This window comes from Coptis chinensis, chromosome 8 (genome assembly GCF_015680905.1).
Source record: "Coptis chinensis isolate HL-2020 chromosome 8, ASM1568090v1, whole genome shotgun sequence".
NCBI lineage: Eukaryota > Viridiplantae > Streptophyta > Magnoliopsida > Ranunculales > Ranunculaceae > Coptis > Coptis chinensis.
This window is the reverse complement of record NC_141463.1, coordinates 78,167,265-78,190,308: the sequence shown is the minus strand read 5'-3', so window position 1 is coordinate 78,190,308 and position 23,044 is coordinate 78,167,265. Positions and strand designations below refer to the sequence as shown.

The 23,044-nt window shown below is 33.8% G+C and overlaps 2 protein-coding genes across 2 annotated transcripts; one reads left to right on the top strand and one right to left on the bottom strand.

Moving 5' to 3' along the window:
* The first annotated feature begins 11,478 nt into the window (after positions 1 to 11,478).
* On the top strand, positions 11,479 to 13,352 carry ALS3 (aluminum sensitive 3). Its single transcript, XM_086579766.1, has 3 exons — positions 11,479 to 11,931; positions 12,362 to 12,607; positions 12,798 to 13,352. Exons 1-3 carry the CDS (start codon positions 11,698 to 11,700, stop codon positions 13,107 to 13,109), a joined length of 792 nt encoding a protein of 263 aa, XP_086435892.1. The 5' UTR covers positions 11,479 to 11,697; the 3' UTR covers positions 13,110 to 13,352.
* Positions 13,353 to 13,998: 646 nt separating this feature from the next.
* Positions 13,999 to 22,917, bottom strand: LOC147483245 (LMBR1-like membrane protein). The gene is made up of 14 exons (XM_086576707.1): positions 22,479 to 22,917; positions 22,297 to 22,382; positions 19,563 to 19,681; positions 19,092 to 19,202; positions 18,602 to 18,700; positions 18,374 to 18,496; positions 17,438 to 17,500; positions 17,278 to 17,342; positions 16,486 to 16,595; positions 16,295 to 16,409; positions 16,136 to 16,201; positions 14,661 to 14,771; positions 14,511 to 14,577; positions 13,999 to 14,429 (listed from the first exon to the last, which is right to left on the bottom strand). The coding sequence occupies exons 1-14, from the start codon at positions 22,826 to 22,828 to the stop codon at positions 14,382 to 14,384; spliced, it is 1,533 nt and encodes a 510-aa protein (XP_086432833.1). The 5' UTR covers positions 22,829 to 22,917; the 3' UTR covers positions 13,999 to 14,381.
* Positions 22,918 to 23,044: the final 127 nt, after the last annotated feature.

The window sequence follows — 23,044 nt, the reverse complement described above, 5'->3', positions numbered from 1 at the left end:
CTCACAGAGTTTAGGCTATGCTGCCACAATCAAATAAACTAATGAGCTATTACAAACTTTGTAGAGTAGTAGAACCGTGATCGTTCAAAATTACCACTTTACAAAAATAACAATTTTGAGGACATTCGTGCATATTGGGAGTCACAAAAATCTCTGATTTTTTCAAAAAAACGTAAAAAGTCTCCAAATTGATAGGTTACCTGTCACAGCCCGAATTTTTAAACAATTAAAAAAATGAATATTTGAAATATAAATATCTCAAACATCACTATATTCAATTGTCTAAAAACCCAGGCTATGACGGGGTGGATACTACACATGCCAAAACCGAAAACCCACATCATAAAAGAATCTTAACAACAAAAATAATCTCCAAAATTCTCTTTATTACTTTATAAAAAATAAGTCTATCTTCCGTCCCAATAAAACATCAAACCGCTCTAAGAATAACAGGTCTTCAACATCATATTTTCATGTCATATGAAAAGAAACTACGTTATTACATACTTCCAAAAGGTCAGACCTAATAAAAATAAACTCCCAGACTGCTCCAGATCAAATCCAAATCAAACGCTAAAATTTGCCTTCCACCTATGTTCCCAATAACATACCCACGCTGCAAAACAAAGCAAACATGGGTCACAAAATGGAATTTGCTTTGGTATGAGTAGACTAACCACATAAAACCATTATCATACTTTAATTATCCAAACAATCACGTTATATTTTCCCATAACTTAATCATTCTCGGCTTGGAAGGCAGTAGTTCCGTCATTTCAACCGGCATATTTTCTCCCAAAGCAAAACTTCCATTATATTAACTCATTCTAATAACTTCGTTTTAATATCTAAACCATTGAATTAAAACTTACCGATATCCATTTTGATAAGGGTAGGACTGGCCCCTCACAAAATGTTATTAAGTCCTACCCTCCCCGCAAAAGAAAGTTAGAACTTCTATATAATATATGTAGATATTATATTAGGTATTCAAAAGTAAACCCAAACACTCGCATAATCAAAGAATACAACTAACCCACAAGGCGAATACCTTAGCTCCTCTCTAGGGCAGTCCAAAGAATCTGGTCATTCATGGCACATTCAATGAATACCCATAGATAACGCTAACGGGCCATTTATGGCACATTCAATAAATGACCACCTAACATATGACATCAACAGTCATAAAACTCAATTCCAAAACTTTAGACGTGGAGAGTTCTAAAAGGTTGTGGTAAATTGTTTACGCATTATTGAACTTTATTGCATATATTATTTCAGAGAACGAAAGAGTATCTTGATTAATGTATTTTTTGTTACGCGTTATTAATTTCATGGATGTATAAGTGTCATAGCGTTACATATCACAAAAACTGAAATATCACATAGTAGTTAATACACATACACACGTATATATAACGGTCTTAGCCTAAAGCCAAGCATGCTAATAGCCCTAGACCTATCCTAATAGCCCAAATCATTATCCGAGTTAAAAGGTCAAATTGGGTCAACTGGTCAAAGTCAACCATGGTCAAAAGTCAACTCTAGTCAAAGTCAACCCTGGTCAAAGTCAAAGTCGACCTGCCAAGGGTCAACAGCAGTCAACCAGTCTAAACTTATCTAACCCCAAAAGCCCAAAGCCTAAAGCCCATAGTCTAAACTTAAATCAAAAATAAAATCTAAAGTTTAACACACAAGCCCAACCCACGGTTTGGCCCAAACCCAAATTCGAATTTACTGTTCATCTTCCTTCCTCACCAAAACCTCCACCAGCTCTAGCCACCACCGGCCATCACTCAAGATGAGTTGGTTCTATCCAACCCACACTAGAAATGGTTCGGCCCAAGCCCAACATCAAAAATGAATTTCGCTGTCATTTTCTTCCTCACTCCACCAGCGCCACCGCCACCACAACAGCCACCACCGGCCACCTATAACCAAAATGAACCCAGCGGTTTTCATCCCCACGAAAAACCCCACCTACCTATACCAACAAATCATAATTTCCTTACATTGTAAGAATTCGAATCGACGCCATTAAAGCTCTCTCAGAGCTTCCACAGGTATCGCTCGGCACCACTGAGCCATCTCCACTCAACACACAGCCCTCAACACCTTACCCAACATCCTCCATGTTCAATTCAATCAACAGAAAACAAATCCAAGATATAGAATTCATCAGACATCAAATGAAAACAGTTTACATTCTCAACAATTAATGAGTTTTTGATTAAATCTAAGCACGATGAAATACTTAATTCCATGGAAACTCGATTCCATTTATAGTTAAACAGAAAGACAACGTCTTCCATTTTCCCTTGATATCCGAGGACGGGGTTGCAGTATATCTGTTCCTTTGCGTTATACATCTTGTTTTCCTTTATATACCATATAGTTCAAACAATAACATTCTTATACGACCAAATTTCCACAACTTTACAGTCGAAAACAAAAACGACGATCCAAAGAAGAAAACAAAATTAAAGATTTTCAAAGTGTAATTTTTTTATATATTTGAAAGCATCTACTCACTTTTAGCGCGCTCCGACTATCAACCAGCTACCAGAAAAATCTTCCTTTTCTTCTTTCAGAAAAATCCCGATTTTCTGTATTGTTTTTCCCCAAAATCTCTACGTGAGAAAACTCACCGAAAAACAAGGACAACACTTATCTATTTACCTACGGGGCTTTTATCCTTATCTGATAGTTATCTATATTTAGTTTAACCTATTATCATTATTATTATTATTATTATTATTATTATTATTATTATTATTATTCTTAGGAAAATAAAAGAAGAAAAACACGGGGTGTTATATTACCGAATTTCAAAACGAATAAAAAATAAAAATGGTAAAGGTCTCATAATTCTTGATGTTTACTAATTTTTTCCGATCTTTTTGATAATGGATAGCTTTCTATTATTTTATTTTAATATTTTATTTTCTAAATTGCAATTATTTGTAAGATATCGTAAGATATAACAAGACTTTACATATATGTTTGCAAATTTTGAATTTGATATATGCTCAAAGTAACCTTGACATGATGCATAATCACATGCTGCATACTATTTTATGTTTTAATTATTTATGGCTTTTCCAAAAAAAAATCATTTTTTTAACGAATTTGTACGACTTAACGATTTCATCCTTGCCGAATTAAGGATGAATTCTGAATTTGTGACTATGATTGGTAGTACCTAGCTAGCGAATTTGTCACTGCACATAATAATATGTCAGAGGTCAAGATCAAAACAGATGGAGTTGATGAGGGCAATCTAGGACTTGAAGTAATATGAGCATTTTATAGAGAAGGTTTAGATAACATTGGAAAATGATTGGCCAGGGTATCACCACTAATTATTGAGCTAAATGGCATCCTATGGTGGGGAGTGTTGCTTTAACGTATGTGCGAAACAAGAAGAAGATTTGAAGCACACGCTATGGAGATTCTCATTTGGAAAATAATCCAGGAATTGGTTCGTTACTAGGCAAATTCAAATTTAAATGCCACTTTGACATCTTTGAAGATGCACTGGAGATACCAATTCAATGGATTATGGTCATTTACTAAAACACATATGGAAGCAACTACACTAGGTGGGATGATAACTCTATGGGAACACAACATTAAGTTTTAGATTTTTTTATGAAGATATCAATTAACCATGCAAGATTAAAAGTGGAATCTCTAAAAGAGCCCGACCATATAGCTGGGTAAAAAACCTTGTATATATTATAACTCTACCCTCTTCAATTGAGGAAGTGTTTCTAGAGTGTTCACGTGTCATGGCTAATTAAGAAAAAGTAAGAGATAAAATAGGAAACAAATATTTATTTTTATCGTTAGATATATATTATAGATATACCCTCATAGAAACTCCAATTTTTCTTAAACTCTATTACTAAATATAAAAATTATGATATAAATAAGGAAACAATCCCATCTAAAGTTTCACAGACTCTCCAACTTTTCTTAAACACTATAACTAATTACAAAAAAAATAATCCCATCTAGAGTTTCACAGAATCTCCAACTTTTCCTAAACAATATAACTAATTACGAAAAAAAAAATAGGAGACAAAAAACTAAATTGCTAAAAACAATAGTTTCCATCGAAAACAATTTTCCTAAAACCCTTTCGATTTTATGTGTCATCCACTGTGTGATTTAAACATTTATTCATAGTTAAGGATTCAAAAAATCACAATTATGGCCATGATATATATATATATAATTCGGCGGAATAACAAGATTCAGTTAAAGTGGACGTTGGGCTTAAATAAATTATATACCAAACCAAAACAAATTACATATGGAAAATTAAATTATACAAAAAATAACATCACAAAATATATAATAGAAAATGAAAAAAAAAATAACGACAAAACAATAATGACAAATATTTTAAAACATATATAATACTGAATGAAACTAACGTCAAAAAACAATTAATGGGGAACCGAAAACTGAATCCTCAAATAATATTTAATGGGAAATCGAAAACTTGATGCAAATGCAAGTATTAAACTAATCCTAAAAAGTAATTAATAGAAAATCGGAATATGGATATAACTGCATTAAACGTTACCTCAAAGAATAATTAACGGGAAATCAAAACTTGGATACAAATACATCAAACTAACATAAAAAAATAATTGTTGGGAAATCGGAAATTGGATGTAAATGCATTGAACTAACCCTCAAAGATTAAATTAATGGTAAATCGGAAACTGGATGCAACTGCATTGAACTAACCTCAAAGAAAAATTAATTATAAATTGGAAACATGATGCAAATGAGTGGAACTAATCTTAAAGAATAATGAATGGGAAATCGGAAACCGGATGCAACTGCACTTAACTAATCTTAAAAAATAAACTGAATGCAAATGTATTGAACTAACCTCAAAAAATAATTAACAAGAAATTAGAAACTTGATGCAAATTCATTGAACTAACCTCAAACAATAATTAACAGGAAATCGAAAACTAGATACAAATGCAACCTTACCAAATAATAAACGATAAATCAGAAACTGTATGCAAATGCATTAAACTAATCTCATAGAATAATTAAAGGGAAATAAGAAAATGGATGCAAATACATTGAGCTGACCTCAAAGAACAATTAACAGGGAATTGGGAATTGGATGCAAATATATTGAACTAACCGCAAAGAATAATTAAAGAGAAATCGGAAACTGGATGCAACTGCATTGAACTAACCTAAAAAAAATAACAGGAATCGAAAATTGGATTAAACTGCATTGAACTAACCTCAAAATATAAATAATAGAAAATCAGAAACTGGATGCAAATACATTGAATTAACCTCTAAACATAGTTGGATTATATGTTGTGAGAATGTCTCGATAAGTATAGTTTTGTATTTAAAATGATGTTTATCTTATCTTTTTCTGTATGATTGGTAACTCCTTGCTATTCAAGTGGCTTCAATATATATGAATTTCGCCTTATTAGGCAATCTCACAAAACTTCAATCAAACTTTTATTATTAAACAACAAAATGAAGTTGAAGGGTTTTATCAAAGATAGGGGTTTTTTTTTTTAATAGAGAGTGAGGTTTTCACGTTATAAGAAATTTGGATGAGTGATCAATATAATATTAATATATAATAGTTCTGTATATTTGCAAATATTTTTTAGAATAATTAATATAACAACACCCGTTCATAGATAATCTTTGCAAATTCCACATAGTGAGTCATGAATAATTTAAAGAATAATTAACAGAAAATCAAGAACTAGATAATCTTCGATGATCCCACATAGTAAATCAAACATAATTTATTTTTTATGTCATGTTTGCAAGGACACTACAGATGGATTAGTAGAAATTGGTATTACACACCACATTGGATAATTAAAAGGAAATCAAAAATTGGATTCAAATACATAATTGAGCTCAAAGAGTAATTAACGGGAAATCAAAAACTTTATGCAAATGCAATAAACTAAACTCAAAAAGTAATTAACTAGAAATCAGAAACTGGATGCAATTGCATTAAACTAACGTAAGAGAATAACTAATGGAAAATTAGAAATTAGATGTAAATCCTTGAAAAATATTTAATGGGAAATTGTAAATGGTATGCAAATACATCAAACAAACCTCAAATAATAATTAATGGAAAACGGAAACTGGATGCAAATGCATTGAACTAAACTCAAAAAATAATTAACAGAAAATCAAAAATCGAATGCAACTACATTGAACGTGCAATTGAATATTGAAAACCTCATAGAATAATTGGTGGGAAATCAGAAACTAAATGCAAATATGCATTGAAATAACCTCAAAGAATAGTTAACGTGAAATCAGAAACCGGATGTAATTGCATCATATCGAATTAACCTTAAATCATAAATAATTAGAAACTAGACGCAGATGTATTGAACTAACCTTAAAGAGTTATTAACGGAAAATCGAAAATTGGATGCAAATGCAATGAACTAATCTCAAAGACTAATTAACGAAACATTGAAAAATGGATGAAACTGCACTGAACTAACCTAAATGAATAATTAACAGGAAATTATAAATTTGATGTAATTGCATTGAACTAACCTCAAAAAATAATTAATGGAAAATCGGAAACTTAATGCAAATGCATTGAACTAACCTCAAAGAACAATTAACATAAAATCGGAAATTGAATGCAACTGCATTGAACTAACCTCAAAAAATAATTAACGAAAAATCAGAAACTGGATGCAACTGCATTAAACTAAAATTAGAGATTAACTAACGGAAAATCAGAAATTGGATGCAAATGTATTGAAATAACCTCAAAAAATAGTAAACTGAAAATCGGAAGCCGGATGTAACTGCATCGCACTGACCTCAAAGCATAAATAACTAGAAATTGTAAACTATCAAACTAACCTAGAAAAACAATTAACGGGAAATCAGAAACTGGATGCAGATGTATGAAACTAATCTCAAAGAGTAATTAACGAAAGATTGGAACCTGGATGCAAATGCATTGAACTAATCTCAAAGACTAATTAAAGAAACATCGAAAACTAGATGCAACTGTACTGAATTAACTTTAATGAATAACTAATGGGAAATCATAAAGTGGATGCAATTGCACTAAACAAACTAACCTCAAATAATAATTAATGGGAAATCGGAAATTTGATGCAACTGCATTGAACTAATCTCAAAAAATAATTAATGAGAAATTGGAAACTGAATGCAACGTACTACAATGAACTAACCTCAAAGAATAATTAATGGAAAATCAGAAACATATGTAGGGGGAATAAATGTCTCGACAAATATAGTTTTGTATTTTAAGTAGTATTTATCATAATTTTTTTATTATGATTAAGAATGTCTTGCTATTCAAATAGTTTCAATATTATCTTCGTCACATTGGGCATTATTACAAAACTTCAATTATTAAACTCAACAACAAAAAGAAGTCGATCAGTTTATCAAAGTTTGGTGTTTTCTTTTTATAGAGAGTGGTGCAAGAAATTTGAATGACCGATTAATATAATTTTCATATCTCATAGCTATGTATAGTTGGTAATATTTTTTACAATAATTTAATATAACGACACTCGTTTGTAGAACGGGTTCGGAAGCTAGTTAATTACTGATAGAGGGGCAAGAATTTCAAAAGAAGGAAATTCGATGCCCATATCACACAACTGAGTTACATAGCCGATATATTCAATTAATCATTTGGGTCGAGATGCCGTGTTTATTGATTGGGACAGTTTTTGGACCCCCGATACTCAGAAAATTGAAGTTAGACCAATCATGTTATTTGAGGTTTTGAAATTTTGATAGCTCGATATAAAATCAACGCTTTGGGGCGACTTGTCATTTTAATAACCGATATACAGCAACAATGTAGAGAGAGTAAATCAAACATTTCGAGGCCGATATAGCTAGGTCAATAATTTTGAGCTGATATAGGAAAATCACTTGGGGCCAAAACTGGTATACCACTCCAGACTGATATAAATAAATTCATTTGGAGAAAAAAAAATTATTGCCGATGTAAGACTATTCACCTTAGGGGCCAATATTTTATGATATTTCATTGATGATTTAAGGTAAATAAAAATATTTTAAATACCGATATAAAATTATCGCTTGGGGAGTGACTTTTTAATGACAATATGGATGGATCAGTTGAATATGGGTATTGGATGAAGAGCTGAAATATTTTTTTTTTTATCAAATTTTATTTTTAATTCAAAATTTTAATTGCATGTCAAAATCATAATTTTGGATTCAAAAATTCATTTTATCAAAATCAAATCCTATTTCGAATTCCAAATTTTCTTTTATCAAATTTTATTCGAATTCAAAAAATTTAATTGTCAAAAATTCTTTATATCAAAATTCTACTTCAAATTCAAAATTTTCAAGTTGTGGAGAATCCTTATAAGAGATCTACGCATCGTCTCTTATGTTTTATTCAAGAATGATGTATAGCCAAAGGCAAAATCCTAACTAAAGTTCAAAAATTTGTTGAGTTGTAGAGAATCCTTATGAGTGCTCTACGTATCGTCACTTATGTTATTCAAAAACAATGTATGGCCAAAGGCAAAATCCTAACTAAAGTTCAAAAAATTTATTGAGTTGTGGAGAATCCTTGTGAGTGCTCTACACATCATCTATTATGTTATAAAGAACAATGTATGACCAAAGACAAAATCCTAAGCTAAAATAATAAAAAATAAAAATAAATAAATAAATAAAAAATGTCATCTAGAATTTCAAAAAATTAATTGCAAAAATTGCCATCTCGGATTTCGAAAAATTGCCATCTCGAATTTCAAAAAATTAATTGCAACAATTGCCATCTTGGATTTTGAAAAATTGTCATCTCGGATTTCGAAAAATTATTTACAAGAATGCCATCTCAAATTTTGAAAAGTTACTTACAAAAAATCTCATCTCAGATGAACAATGCCGATATGCAATATCGGATGAATAGTATATCAATGTACAGTATCGAATGAACAATGCCGATATACAATATCGGGCGAATAGTATCGGATGTATAGTGTCGATGAACATTATCGGATGTATAGTGTCGATGTACAGTATTGAATGAATAGTGTCAATGACTAATATCGGGGTATACAATGTCGATGCACAATATGTATGGACAATCGAAAAAAAAAAAAAAAAAAAAAATAATAAAAAAAAATAAAATAAAAAAAAAATAAAATAAAATAAAATAAAAAAAATACTTTCTATTGCTTTTCGAAATCTTCAAATTTTCACTTAAAAAATTGAAATTTTTCGAGAAGAGATAATGTAATGGCTTATTTCAATCATTGTATAATTGTAGATACAAAAGAGTGAGAAAATGAATGGACACATGGCACAAAACTGTTGGATGAAACATGTGTAAACAACTATAAAAGAGGAAAGTGTGTTGGAGAAAGGAGAACTAAATTGACGTAACATTTTAGGAGAGAAAAGTTATGCATTTATTACTTATAACAAAGAGAGAAAGATAAAAACTTTTTAACATTATTTCACCATTAATGAATAAGAAAATCTTAATTGATTCTATTTATCAGTCTTCTCTTCCATCTCACACATATATGGAGAAATGTAACAAACAAAAAATTTGATCGGGTTAATGAAATAGGAAGAAATTGAATCTGTTAATATCCAATCCGATCAGTTAAATGGATTACTTAATTGGGTTCTCCTGTCAGGTAAAACATAAGCAAAACCGGATCACCAGCAATATATATATGGAAATCACACAGTAAAACGACAAAGCAAATAAGCAATAACAAATAATGAAACACAAACAATAGCAAGGAGCACAGTATGTAACGTGGTGCATAATCCAAGGGTGAAATTGATAGGTGGGAATCTATTAGATTTTACAAGCTCAGCTACTAAACAATAAAGGACGAAACTGGTTGGTCTCATTCTATTCTCACGTTCTCATAATTCACTCTCATATACAAAACCACCTTGTTTTGTTTAGTCGATTTGTTTCAAAAATCAAATTGAAGTTGGTAATTGGATTATATGTAAGATTATTACACGTGTCATCTTTTTAATTAGGAAAATATTAAGAAATATGTGTTTGACATGTGATGGGTATTTCAAACATTACACCAACTTTTAAGTGATGATTTGAGTCAAGTAACACTTAGCCTATGGTCAAACTGGTCAAGTGACGGAACTAGGGTCAATTCCTAATTACACATTATTTAGTCCTTAATGTCTAATTCCTTATTATTGCTATAGGGGTAGAACTTGGGTCAGATTAGCCCAAACCCGATGGACTAAAACTCGACGTTTGTTGGTCCTGGGCTGACATGTCAGATCCGTGGTCCAAATTTGGTTTTGTAAAATCAAAACCCGACTCGGTTTTGGGTTGGGCTCGGGTTAGAATATCAAAAAACCGAAAAACTAGAGCCCGTGCATATATGTACATATATATTTCATTCATTCTATTTTTGTAAAAAAATAAGGTTGAGAATCTCTATTTTAGAGAAAATAATGTAATCAACAAAGTTAGTTTTTCTTTCAAATAATCAAATCTCTTTGATTTAATTAGAAGATTTCAATTTCAGTGTTTTTTATCATAATTCCAAAAAAAATCTAAAAAGTTTGACGACCTGACATAACCCGACCCAACCCGAATTGGTTGGGTTAGGACTTGAGCTGAAAATTTAAGAACCGACTAGGACTTGGTCCCGGACTTGAGTTAAAACATTTGAAACTTGAGTTGGGCTTATATTTTAAGAAATTTGGGGTTTGTCTCAACCCGACCCAACCCAAGTCTCTCTCCTTATTTGTTCCACCCCTAATCAACTAGGACCAATACCTAAAAATCTTATATATTATTAATAAGCTTTATTAATAAATTGGGGAATGTAGCTCAATTGGTAGAGCATTGAATTACGCTAATCAAATGCAAATAAATGACACTATTTGATGTGTGTTTTTTTCTCCTCCAACACACACATATGACATACATATATTAAAGGAATACACTGAAAAAACAATATTTTGGTAGAGTACTCATGTCAGACGAGCTATAAGCCCATTTAATTAGTACACATCTCTCTTACTCCTATGTAAACAAAACTACAAACATTATGGTCAAGAGTCATTGTTTACCTCATAGTCATCGACACAAAAATGGGGGAAAGTTTTTTTGTTCAACAAAAGAAATAGTGTTTACTTCACAATTGGTGGATAGGGGGGGGTTTACACTCAACTGTTATACTTGACAGTTATTGCGTAGTTATGGTAAATCTCATGGTGCAGATATGTAAAATAATTGAAGTTGAATGAGTTCATTATACAAATTTTCTTCTCACGAAGAGTTAAACTTCGAAATTCCGTCCAATTACCTACGTTTTTCTTATTAAAAATGTTATATGTTATTTTGAATGAATAAATGACACAATTTTAAAAGAAAACTATTTTTCATTGCCTAAAAGAGCACTCTTCGTCTTTTATACTCAAAAAAACAAATGGACATGGAGAATCTCGAATCTTTACTTCACTACTCATCCAGGGAAGGTTGTTTCTAATATATATATATATATATATTCCACCCTCACCACCTAAAAACAAGTCACCCTTTTCTTCAAATATCAGCTCGAGCCTGTTATTCTCATCTCTAAACTCTTTCTCTGTGACTCTGCCCAAAGACACAACATGGATACATCACCCTACGTTGACTTTCTTAAAGGCATGGTGAAACCACTTCTTGCAACTTCAGTTGTGTTCATGGCAGTGGCTTTATCTTTTGTTCAGAAGTTGGGGTTAGGGACAGAGATGGTTTACGCGATCATAAGAGCTTTTCTTCAGTTATCTGTTGTTGGTTTTGTTTTACAGTTTATTTTTAGTCAGAAGAATGCTGGCTGGATCGTTCTTGCTTACTTATTCATGGTGCAGTTTTCTATCTCTCTCTCTTTTATTTGTACCATTTATTATTAATGATTATATTTCTGAGATGTTTTGATAGTGATGTATGGATCAATTGATGTTTTATATACGACTCATATTGATTGAATATGACACTTTGGGCGGATATCCTTGTACAAAATTACTAAACGATGATACTTAATCGGGAGCAATTTATACTAATAGACCAACTTGAGTAGAGATGGGTGAGGCAAAGAAGTCTGGAAACCCTCATTCTGGGATTATACACAAGGAAGTTAGATATATCAGAACAAAAAGAATTTGCTAAAATGTGTTTGGTGTCGGAAAAGTTGAATGATAAGGGACCTTGCTGATACTTTGCCCGCCATCGGATGACACTGGTGATTATAAAATGCCCCTTACTGATGCATTCTTATTTTTTATCCTTCTGCAGGTTTCTGTGGCTGGTTATACAGCAGGTCAGCGCGCAAACCATGTTCCACGTGGGAAGTTTATTGCCGGTGCTTCAATTTTGGCAGGAACCTCCATAACTATGCTTGTGCTCGTCCTGTTGAGAGTTTTCCCTTTTACTCCACGGTATATCATCCCTGTTGCTGGCATGATGGTTGGTAATTCGATGACCGTGACAGGAGTTACTATGAAAAGGCTTCGAGATGATGTTAAAACCCAAATGAGTCTGGTATGTTCCGTTTAAGCATAGCAGATCTACAGCATCTTTTGGGTTTCTGGTAAATATACTTCGGCAATGAATATTTGCTTGTTGTTTGTCTACCAGATGAGTACCTGTATTGATGCCTTGGCATTTTAAAGATCATTCTTCTTTTGGTTTAACCAGTTATCAACCGTTTCTTTGTCTTTGTATTCTGTAGGTGGAGACTGCATTGGCACTCGGCGCTACTCCACGTCAGGCGACGTTTGAACAAGTAAAAAGGTCTCTAATCCTTGCACTCTCTCCAGTCATAGACAATGCAAAAACAGTTGGTCTGATATCACTTCCTGGAGCAATGACTGGGCTTATAATGGGAGGGGCATCACCTATAGAGGCCATTCAGTTGCAGATAGTAGTGATGAACATGTTGATTGGAGCTTCTACTGTGAGCAGCATTGCATCAACATATCTTTGTTGGCCTGCTTTCTTTACTAAAGCTTACCAGTTGGAGGCAAAGGTCTTCAAACAGTAGGCATTTTCCAGAGCACACGAAGCTATGGAATTTAGATCATATGACTTAGGAGGAGAATATTCTATGATATAAACCCCATTTTGGAGGATGTGGAGGGTTGGAAAGCTTCTTTAATGTGTAGTCTTCAGATGAGCAAATGAAGTCTTCTTTATTTCTCTTTTTTAGTGAGGGAACTGAACTGTACTTTCCACTTGTATGAACAATCTTCTGTGATATGAAAACCAACCGTAGTTGATCTTGTCAGTTTAACGTCTTAACCATTGAGATTCGCGGATAATTAAATCTTCTTCTTCTATTGATATGCTTAATTATTTTTTCTGAGAAGTGTTTATAAATCTGGTGCGTGATATTGATTTGATTGATGGTAAACGGGAGCTAATGATCCATCTTTGAGGCAATTGCTCGTGGCTACACGGAACAGCAACAAAAAAATGTGTTACCGAGTTATTAGTCTTCACAACCACATCAAATTGTTCTGGCAAATTGAGTACATGTCCAAAATATCTTATCGAGGTTGCTCGATAGATTGGAGGGGCTCCTTAGATCTCCACCATTACTCCATCACAACGTGTTTGTCCTCACTTCTGCGCGGTCAATGGTATAAAGCGCAACGTGAAGAGCCCAAAAAACTTGAAAACGATCTAATTCGTCTACAACTCTAACTTATTAACATAGTTTCAGCATATTTTGGAAGTACAGAGACATGCAAGGGAGGACTAAGTTAAAACAGTCTACCTCGCATAGTTTGGACGACAGCGGAGGCATAACTGAACAATTTGGAAGAAGTTAGGGACAGATTTTTGTGACAATTACGCGAAGTCAGCAATGTTCTTGAACCTAGTTCCCAACCGTATTTTTGCATTTGCTTATAACTAAATAAAATTAAGGGTTGAGGTTAAAAAATACATGAATTTCTTCACTTCAGATATCAGTAAGTATTCTAACTCAAACAGCTCTAATAACGGAATATAAATCACGAGCATGTTCCTCTAGAAACACGATCCTTGTCAATTTACAAAATGAATCAGCTATGTGAACAATACATCGAAAGTGGTAAGGAAAAATTAAATAGATTCACACAGATTCTGATCCACACACAAACCCATTTTTGCTGTAAGAATCAATTTACATCTCAAAGGGATCAGCTAGCCTCTCCCGACTTGTTACATGGAAACAACATTAGGCTACACACATTCAATTCTGGAAACACTTCAAAACGATGATGAACTTTGAGGTCCTGTCAACCATGACTGACGTTCAGGAAAACACGACTTAACTCGAAAGCTGGAACCTGCCACTTGGTTTTCTCCTTCTCCATCCCTGGACAGAAGTCAAATGTAGAGTTAGAACAAGTACAGTAAATTCCTCTAACTGCAAAGAGTTGTTGGAAGTAGAACTTACGAAAGCAATATAGTAAACAAATGTCAGTCCGGCTAGAACAACAAATGCAATCTGAAACACGTTATACCTGGATAGGGGAGAAAACACATAATGAACAACAAACAAAACATCTGAAACAAGATTCATACAGACGAGTCCAGTTTAACCAACTTGTATAGATATTTAATTCCACGTAGAGATTGCAGAGTGTGGCCAAAAATTTCCTGAGCTGCAGTTGCCTGAGCATAGTATGCAAATGCTGTTGCACAGAACTGGATCACACTACAAGAAGCAAAGGACAAAAACAATTAAGGGAATAGCTCAAAAACACATAAATGTACTAAGGAAGAGAGACCATTCGAATTAAAAAATCTTTAACAACTGAGCCAGAAGAGACAATAATGTAGAGATGCTAAAAAGGATTTATCTTCTCCTTTTATAGTAAATTAGTAATGATCAGCTGGTCCAGGGGACGCTTACGTGATAATAGTAAGCAATACTATTAACTTCAGCTAATTATGTGAGGGAAAACTCTTCTCCTCATATTGACTGTATAAATACATAGATCATACCTTGAAGGACATAAAATAGAGCCTTTTCTTATCTTTTCTTCATTTTTTTCTTTTTTGTTGATAACAAAATTAAAGATTCTAATGCTACTAAAAATAAAGTTCATGAAATATCCTAAGTTACATTGACACAGATACGTGTGTCCATATCCAACACGGATACAAAGTGTCTGACACAGCGAAATATAAAAAATTGTGGTATATCACATAAAAAATGTGTTTGTGTGTCTGACACGGACACATGGATCTGTATCAGACAGGAATTTTTTTTGAAATATGGTGTCCATGTAACATAGGAAATACCTCAAACTTTCATGAAATGCTAGTAAAATTTTTTACAGCAGTTCATCAAATCATGTTATCCAACTATCTAATCTGCATCCTTCAAGGTTTAACCTACATAACCGGAATAATAAACTTGCATTTGGGGAAAAAATGGAATTCCATTTGACCTAACTAGCCTGTCGGTTTTGCACATGTCACGTTCTCGTCAGCATGCAACATCGCAATCCACTGTTGGAAGGAGATGTGTCCAGTGTCCTGTCCCAAAGAGCTAAACTTAAAGGTCCCAGGACCAGCTGACCCCTAATTTCTATGAAGAAAGATGGATACAAAATTCAGGCTACATCTAGAAATGGGTGTTGTGGGTAAATGCTGTCTACCATAATACATGCTAGACTTCGTATGACTTTTTTTTCTAAATATAGCTTAAAATAAATTGGAAACAGAATTCCAGACCATTCACCATATAATCATGGTGTCTTTTTCTATCTGGATCGGTAAACTATAGTTTATATATATATACATCCAAATAAAATAGGATGATATCCTAGTACAAGCTGATGGGAGGATTTTTCTATATAATCATGGTGTCTATTAAATTTATCATTCGAAACAATGTGATGCACCATTCCACCAGTATAAAGTATGATCATTCCAGTTTTGTGGCCCAATCATATTGAGATTTTTCAAGGCACTTCCCAAGAGGTGCTAGCGTCCAGGGTTAATATAGAAATAAGGCTTTACCAGTAATTATTGATATCCAGGCAAAGACTTCAGATAATAAAGAGTGCTAACCTGATCGAGCAGAGTAGAATGAGTCCCACATTGAAAAGAAAAGAATTCATTAGAGTTGCCCCCCACCTGAAATTCAGTTTGTTCAATCAATATCACAGAAAAATCTGCTTCTCCCCAATTGTTTGACAAAGTTAAATCAATTGAAAAGGATGTTCTTACTTCATGGGATGGATGGTTATGAAAACTAATCTCAGCCCAAGCATCATTGCTCCTGCAATCACTGCCACCAGAAGGTAGAAGCAGAAGAAGGCAAATGCTGCTGTGCCCAATAGGCCTGAGTGTGTAGAGCAATATAGAAGTCAGATCTGAAAACCACATGGAAATGTGAAAAAGGCAGAAGAGTTTCATACCCCAAAGATCATCCAGCTTGATAAAAACTTCATTCAGGAAAGGAGAAAGTGGAGGGTTTATCAACAAGTATATGACAATGTGTGCAACCCAAGCCACCGAAACAATCAACCTGGAGAGCAACATTATGTTTAGGCTACGTGCTAAAAATTGTAATGAACTAATCAGGTCGTACATGGAAAAACTATATACAAATCAACATCTGGAAAGAAAAAAAATAAGGCAAAATATAATAAACTCTCATAAAGACAAAGTACAATTTAGTATTAATAAACTCTCATAACAATTTAGGTGAGAAAACAGAATGAATCGGAACATCTCAGTATCATATTAGTAGATAAAATCTGACATGCATTAACTAGGAAAGGACCTTGTATTTCATTGTCTTTTGATACATTTTACCATTGACCCCGTAGCTGAATAAACGGTTGAAGTACTTTGTCTAAAGATAATTATCAACCACAGGCAAATAAAGGCCAACTCATTTGAACCCTTAACCTATCAAATGTCGCATCGAAGATACATGTCTAAAACAATGGCCAATAAATGTCCAATTTTTTTAACTCGGAATACTGTAATAAGCTTGAATCTTTTCAAAGATAATCTTCAAAGCTTTGTGATTTCATTGAAAAGGCTAAACTAAACAGAAGCAGCCAAAATAAACACATACAAAGACACAGATATAGTGGAAAATCAATATGAATATAATTCGACAGATTCTTTTGAACAAAACAGTAGCAATTATCCTACACTTACAGTATACATAGATAACCATTTTTTTTAAGTGTGCTTACCCTAGAACTCCCAATACAAGTTTCGCCAAGTAGCCAATAACAGTTAGAGCCCAAGCAGTCTCCGCCTAGACAAATCAAGCGGAATAATGAGGATACAATAAACTCAATAGTTGCCATAAAAGGACACGAGATCAGCACATCATCAGAGTACAGCCATCACCTTTTCTCCTTGAGGATACATCTCTTCTAAAGCCTTCACATCATCTTCCAAAAGAAGCAACTCCTGCACGTATAAGTTCAATCAATTCATGTGACTCATATAGAAGGAAGTGTGTTGCATGGGTACGGGACGGAGTGTCTGGTTTGGACACGGGTACGACGATTTGGACACGGCGAGATCTGAGAATTAGGGTCTGTTTTGCTTGTGTCCGTGTGTCCGTATGACACGGGTACGCGATACAGAGGAAATTAGGGCGTACCCAAGCAACAGAGGAAGGAACTTAATGAAGTTCATCTACATCAGAACTTGTGTCAACCAAAATCTGAAGTTAAATTGTCAGGCTCTGTTGCATGGACACAAGTATGGTATAAGTCTGATTCGGGTAGAGTATTCAATTCCACAAAATGTAAAAGCAGGATTTTCGGACTCAGAATTAGGTTTCCAATTATAAAGAAAATAAGAGGTATCTCATTATGTTTCATTATATGGGGGTACAATATGATACTAAATCAAATCAGTACTATCAAGAGGCTAGCCAAAGTTTACAATATAAATGCTCTGAAGAATTTCTCATTTCAAAGGCTATGCTGTCAAAGGCATTGAGGAATTAGAAATACAATTGAAAATGTCAACAAGAGTCAGTGTGTCGTGCAGTGTCCAATATGTGTCCAACAAGGGTCTCCCACTTTTTGCAAGATTCCATGCAACATGGTTTTCTAGCAACCACAAATAGTTTCCTTATTCTATACATTTTTGTTTGATCAGAAATGAGAGGATAGTGAGAAGTTTATAAATGAGTACTAATAGGTTAGATCATTAGAAGCAGTGTAAAAAGGAAAGAACAAAAATCATATTAGAAAATGCACAAGATCCAGGAGACTGATCATAAATGCTGCAGCTGTATATAATCCTTACGTACTATAACCTCAGAAGTACCTTCTCAACCGCCTTTACATTTTTACGCCATTTTCTTCCCTTAGAACCACTTTTCTCTTCCTGCCGAAGTGCATCAGCAGCTTTTCTCAGTTCTTTGGCTTTCTTCCCCAGTTCGGTTGCCTCCTACAAGATCAAGGCCAACTCTGTAAGTCAATGTAATGTGTACATGTTGAAAATAACTTAGCATGGGATAATACTTCTTTCCGAGGAGAAAAATAAAAGAAGCACCTTAATATACTGCGAACGAGTGATGACAGCTTTTGGACGCCGAATAAAAGAGAATATAAGTCCCAAAGGTAGGGAAGCAATACCAACACCACCAAATATCTGTTTATTTGAAGAAATAAATATCACAACAAAGAATAACAATAGCAAAGACAGAGACAGAGACAAAAATTTATTCAAAAGAAGTAAGCGACAGAAGTCACTCAAATATATCAAAATTACATTCACTAGTCCTCTGAGGTGAATAAATCATGCAACATTCTAGCATGTTTCCACTATCAAACACTCAAATTTTGTACTTAATAGTTCTTAATTGATTTTTGTCGAAACTTATCCCAGAAACAATCTCTTTTCTTCATCATTTCTAACACCAAAAGTTAATGATGAAAAGGAGCAATATTCCATGATACTGAGCTTTAAAGTTACTGTAAAGGTATGATACAAGAAAAGACGAACTGCAGTAAAAGCACAATGTCTTGCATAAGAGACTTACCGCAAAAAGCACTGATCCGACAATGGTAGCAAGGGCAACTACATATTCTGGAAACGTAGTGCGCATTGTCCAAGTCTTCACTGATGTATCACTTGGTGAGTAGGCAGAACACTGCACAAATAGACCATGACTAAGGATGGAATAGGAGAAAACAGAGAGGGGGTTGTTGGGGTTTACAAAAATGTCAACCGCGTGACATTACGAAACATAGTAAAAAATACTAGGTAATCTTCATTCTCTTATTTTATTTTCTCTTCCAGATTTTCTGCTCGTATATTTGTTTGCCTCAACTTTTCTCTACAGAGAATGAGAAGGCAACACTACCTTTTGCACAAATCAGGGACAAGCCACAAGGTTTGTGAGGTTCCAACATAATTAAGTGTTCCTAAAAAACAAAACTCATCTTAATCTCACCATCTTAACGTGTTTTTTTCCAATTTTAAGGGGACACAACGAAAGAAAGTAACAAACCTGATGAAAGGACGAGCTTGTACATGGTTGATTCCTTGAGAACTCTGAAAAACTACTAGGGAACGGTATTGCAGGTGAAGAAAGGTGCCTAACTGTAAAATCCACCTTTCCAACTAAACCTGAAGTCATCAAAAAGGAGGAAGACAGATGTGATACAATGAGTAAGAAAATATAAATGAAAATATATAAACACCTGTGTAGTACCAAAAACAGAACATAAAAGAGTGATTTTTATAACATGTCCACTTTTGTTACAGTATGTTATTCTAAAGTCCAGCTCGCAACACACCAAAAAGTGTAAACTGGCCAGCTATCATCGAGTGTCTTATGGATTGAAGAGTAATTAAAAATCAACACTTTACGAATTTTCACATTGCAATACTTAATATTAATTAAACGAGCAAAGGTTTAGAATAGCCTAAATTGCAAAATTGTACAGCATGTCAGTACACTAGTACAGGCATACAGGTTTGGCAGACTAACGTTGCAAATCCCGTGCAGGAACAAAAATTTCTCGTTTTCTACAATTCTCAACTTAATCCTATTAAGGACAGAACACACAAGGAGATAATTTTGGCCCCCAAAAAAATCCTTCTACATTTCATGATTTTGGCATCATTTTTCCAGGTTTAAGTTCTGTGATGTGTCATTTCATCCATTAAACGTGCAATTCACAGCATAAACGAACAAAGAACTTATTGCCATCGATTCGTGTCTCTATTTCACCTCTTTACCTTAATAAGGATAACATCTTAGCATCTGCCAAACACGGCCATAAAAGAGGAAAAAATATCACATCTGACGATAGTGCAATATGTCAGATGTGGCCAACAGGGTTCCAATAAACTGATGAAAGAAAAATCACTTTCAAATTTCAACTATTAATTCATGACAACAACAAATGGTTTCCTCCCCATACAAAGAGGTCTTCAGTACTCAGTAGTTCCTAGACAGAATATTAAATCGGAGGGCCGACCACTAGAATAATAAGAATATCTTACTTTACCGGTACAAGCTTCAGAATAAATTTTCCCTTGTATAAAGAATATACTGTGTTGTCTTGTTAATAGTTGATAATTGCTTTCACATCACGGTACATCCAAAGCTGTTCTTTTGCAAGTTACTTATTGTGAATATATATTCACTGGCTAATATGACGAATTAATAAGATACTGCCTAAAATCGTGTTTGTCGTCTTGTTACTAAGATGTTGAAACTCTATTTCAGTTGAATTTAGTTAAAGGGACAAACTCCTACTTTTTCACATTTATTTACACTTTAACACACTTCTTCCTACAAAATATCACATAAAAAGAGATGAAGTCTGAGAGCCATACTTTTTCTTTTCAAGACATCTTACTTATAAGATCCCACCAAAACTTTCTCCAATGACATATTACCAAGGATAGACCAAATGGATGAGAAGAGGAATCACCACTTCCAAATGAAATGATATTTGAACTAGGACTTGGTGTCTTAAAAGTCTCCAATGTCAAAATCCTAAATGAATCTCATACCTGAAGGCTGAAAGATCGAAACCACTTAAATCAGTAAAGTTACCCCTCAAAGATCTCTAGAGACTCTTGGAAATCAGTTTAAGTACAAGAATTGTCTGCAAACTAGAGATAAGTGTTGGAAATAACAATTTTTGGCTAAGCTTAAATGACATAGTACTTCCCTATTAAGCTATACAGCTTTACAGGGTCTCCACCACCAAGTTTAGACATATATAAATTGCAGTTAAATGGTAACTAAAGAAGTTGTTTAAAGTTAATTAATTCAAATCACTCATCGGGACAGCAATTTATGTGTCTAGATTATGTAGTCAAGTTTGTCTAACAAACATAATAGCAAAGTGCAAGCTATTAACATTAAGGAACAAGGAGCATATCATTTCAGTTAGCCAAATCAAGTCTAAACCGCCTATAATAACACTCCAAGCCAATCACAGTCCAAATAAAAATTTGCAGACTGAGCAGTTTTCACATTAAAACCTTCCCCATACCTAAACCAAATCCTACAACACGTGCAATACTATGATGCACGGATACGGATACGGGTACGGATACACCGGTACAGGGTACGATACGGCTTTTTTGAAATATTAGGATACAGGTACAGCCTATGAATACGGCTAATTAATATAAATATTTTAAAATATATGCATATTTTGAAAATTATGTTAGTAATTCTGTGAGAAAAGTTAGTCAGGAACATGTGAAAAACTATTATAGCACATGTCAAAGTCAATATAGCTTGAAACCTCAAGAAAAATTTACATTTCAACGGAGTAGAACTATCGGATCAGGTCTATTTATGGGATTCCAGTACCCTAGAAGTATCCCGTACCCGTATCAATATCGTACCCGACCGATACGGGTGCAATGGCATTTTAGGAGTATCCATGCATCATAATACAATTTTATAGAATTAGTAACAAAGAAAACCATCCATTAAAAAATGACCCTATTTCTCCAATACTCTAGATTCCAAGCGTTTACAAATTGTTCGGTAGACTACCTCAACATAAGCGCACTAACAGAAAAGAGCACATGGTCCTAGAAATCCACCACTATTCTCATCCAGAGCTACAAATGTTATTTCTCCCTGTTTCACTATAAGGTGTAGCCCTTTGCAATTTGCTTATTCATTCCAAAAAATTATCAATACTAACATTTCTTCAGTTCAATACAAATGATAAAAATTCACAACAAGAAGGAAAACAATAACTAACCATATAAAATGCCGAGCACAAGACCACAAACAATAGCAGTAGTAACAACCCACAACAAAGCACTCTTTATCCTCTTCCCCACGCTCCTGCACACAAACAAAAACATTTCATCAAACACTTGGTAAAAACAACTAAATTTAATAAATTAATTTAAAAAAAAAAAAAGGCCAACAACACTTAACTTGTCTTGATCACCTTCATAATAGAAGATAGCAAATGGAATAACAAAAAAGACAAGAACAGCATCAACAATGTAAATAACAAGCCAAAGAGATTTCATCGGCAAAGTCAGATTGCAAGCCCCATTATAAATAGCGTGACGACAAGCTTGTCTATTAGCGACGTCAGCTGGTAACATGAGTATTGAGATTGCAGCAACTGATAAACCGAAAACGACAACAAATTTAGGGAAATAGGATTGGTTTGCATCGTCTGGGTGTTGGTAATTCACTAATAAGTAAATGTTGAAGAGGAATACTAATATGCATACTACTATTGTTATTATTACTAATGCTAAATTGAAATCCCCCATTTCCAACTTTTTTTTATCGATCTGTGATTTGGAGATGAAAGAAAAAGAATGAGAGTTTTTTTTGTTTTTTAAATGGGATGTTACTGTTATGTCCTTGAGATTTAAGTGGGGGGTTGTTTTGAGAGGTGGGGTGTTTTGGAATTCAGACCAGGCTGGACGCGGAATAGAACATTTCATTGGGCCTTTATTGGACCGGACTTTTAAACATAATTACAC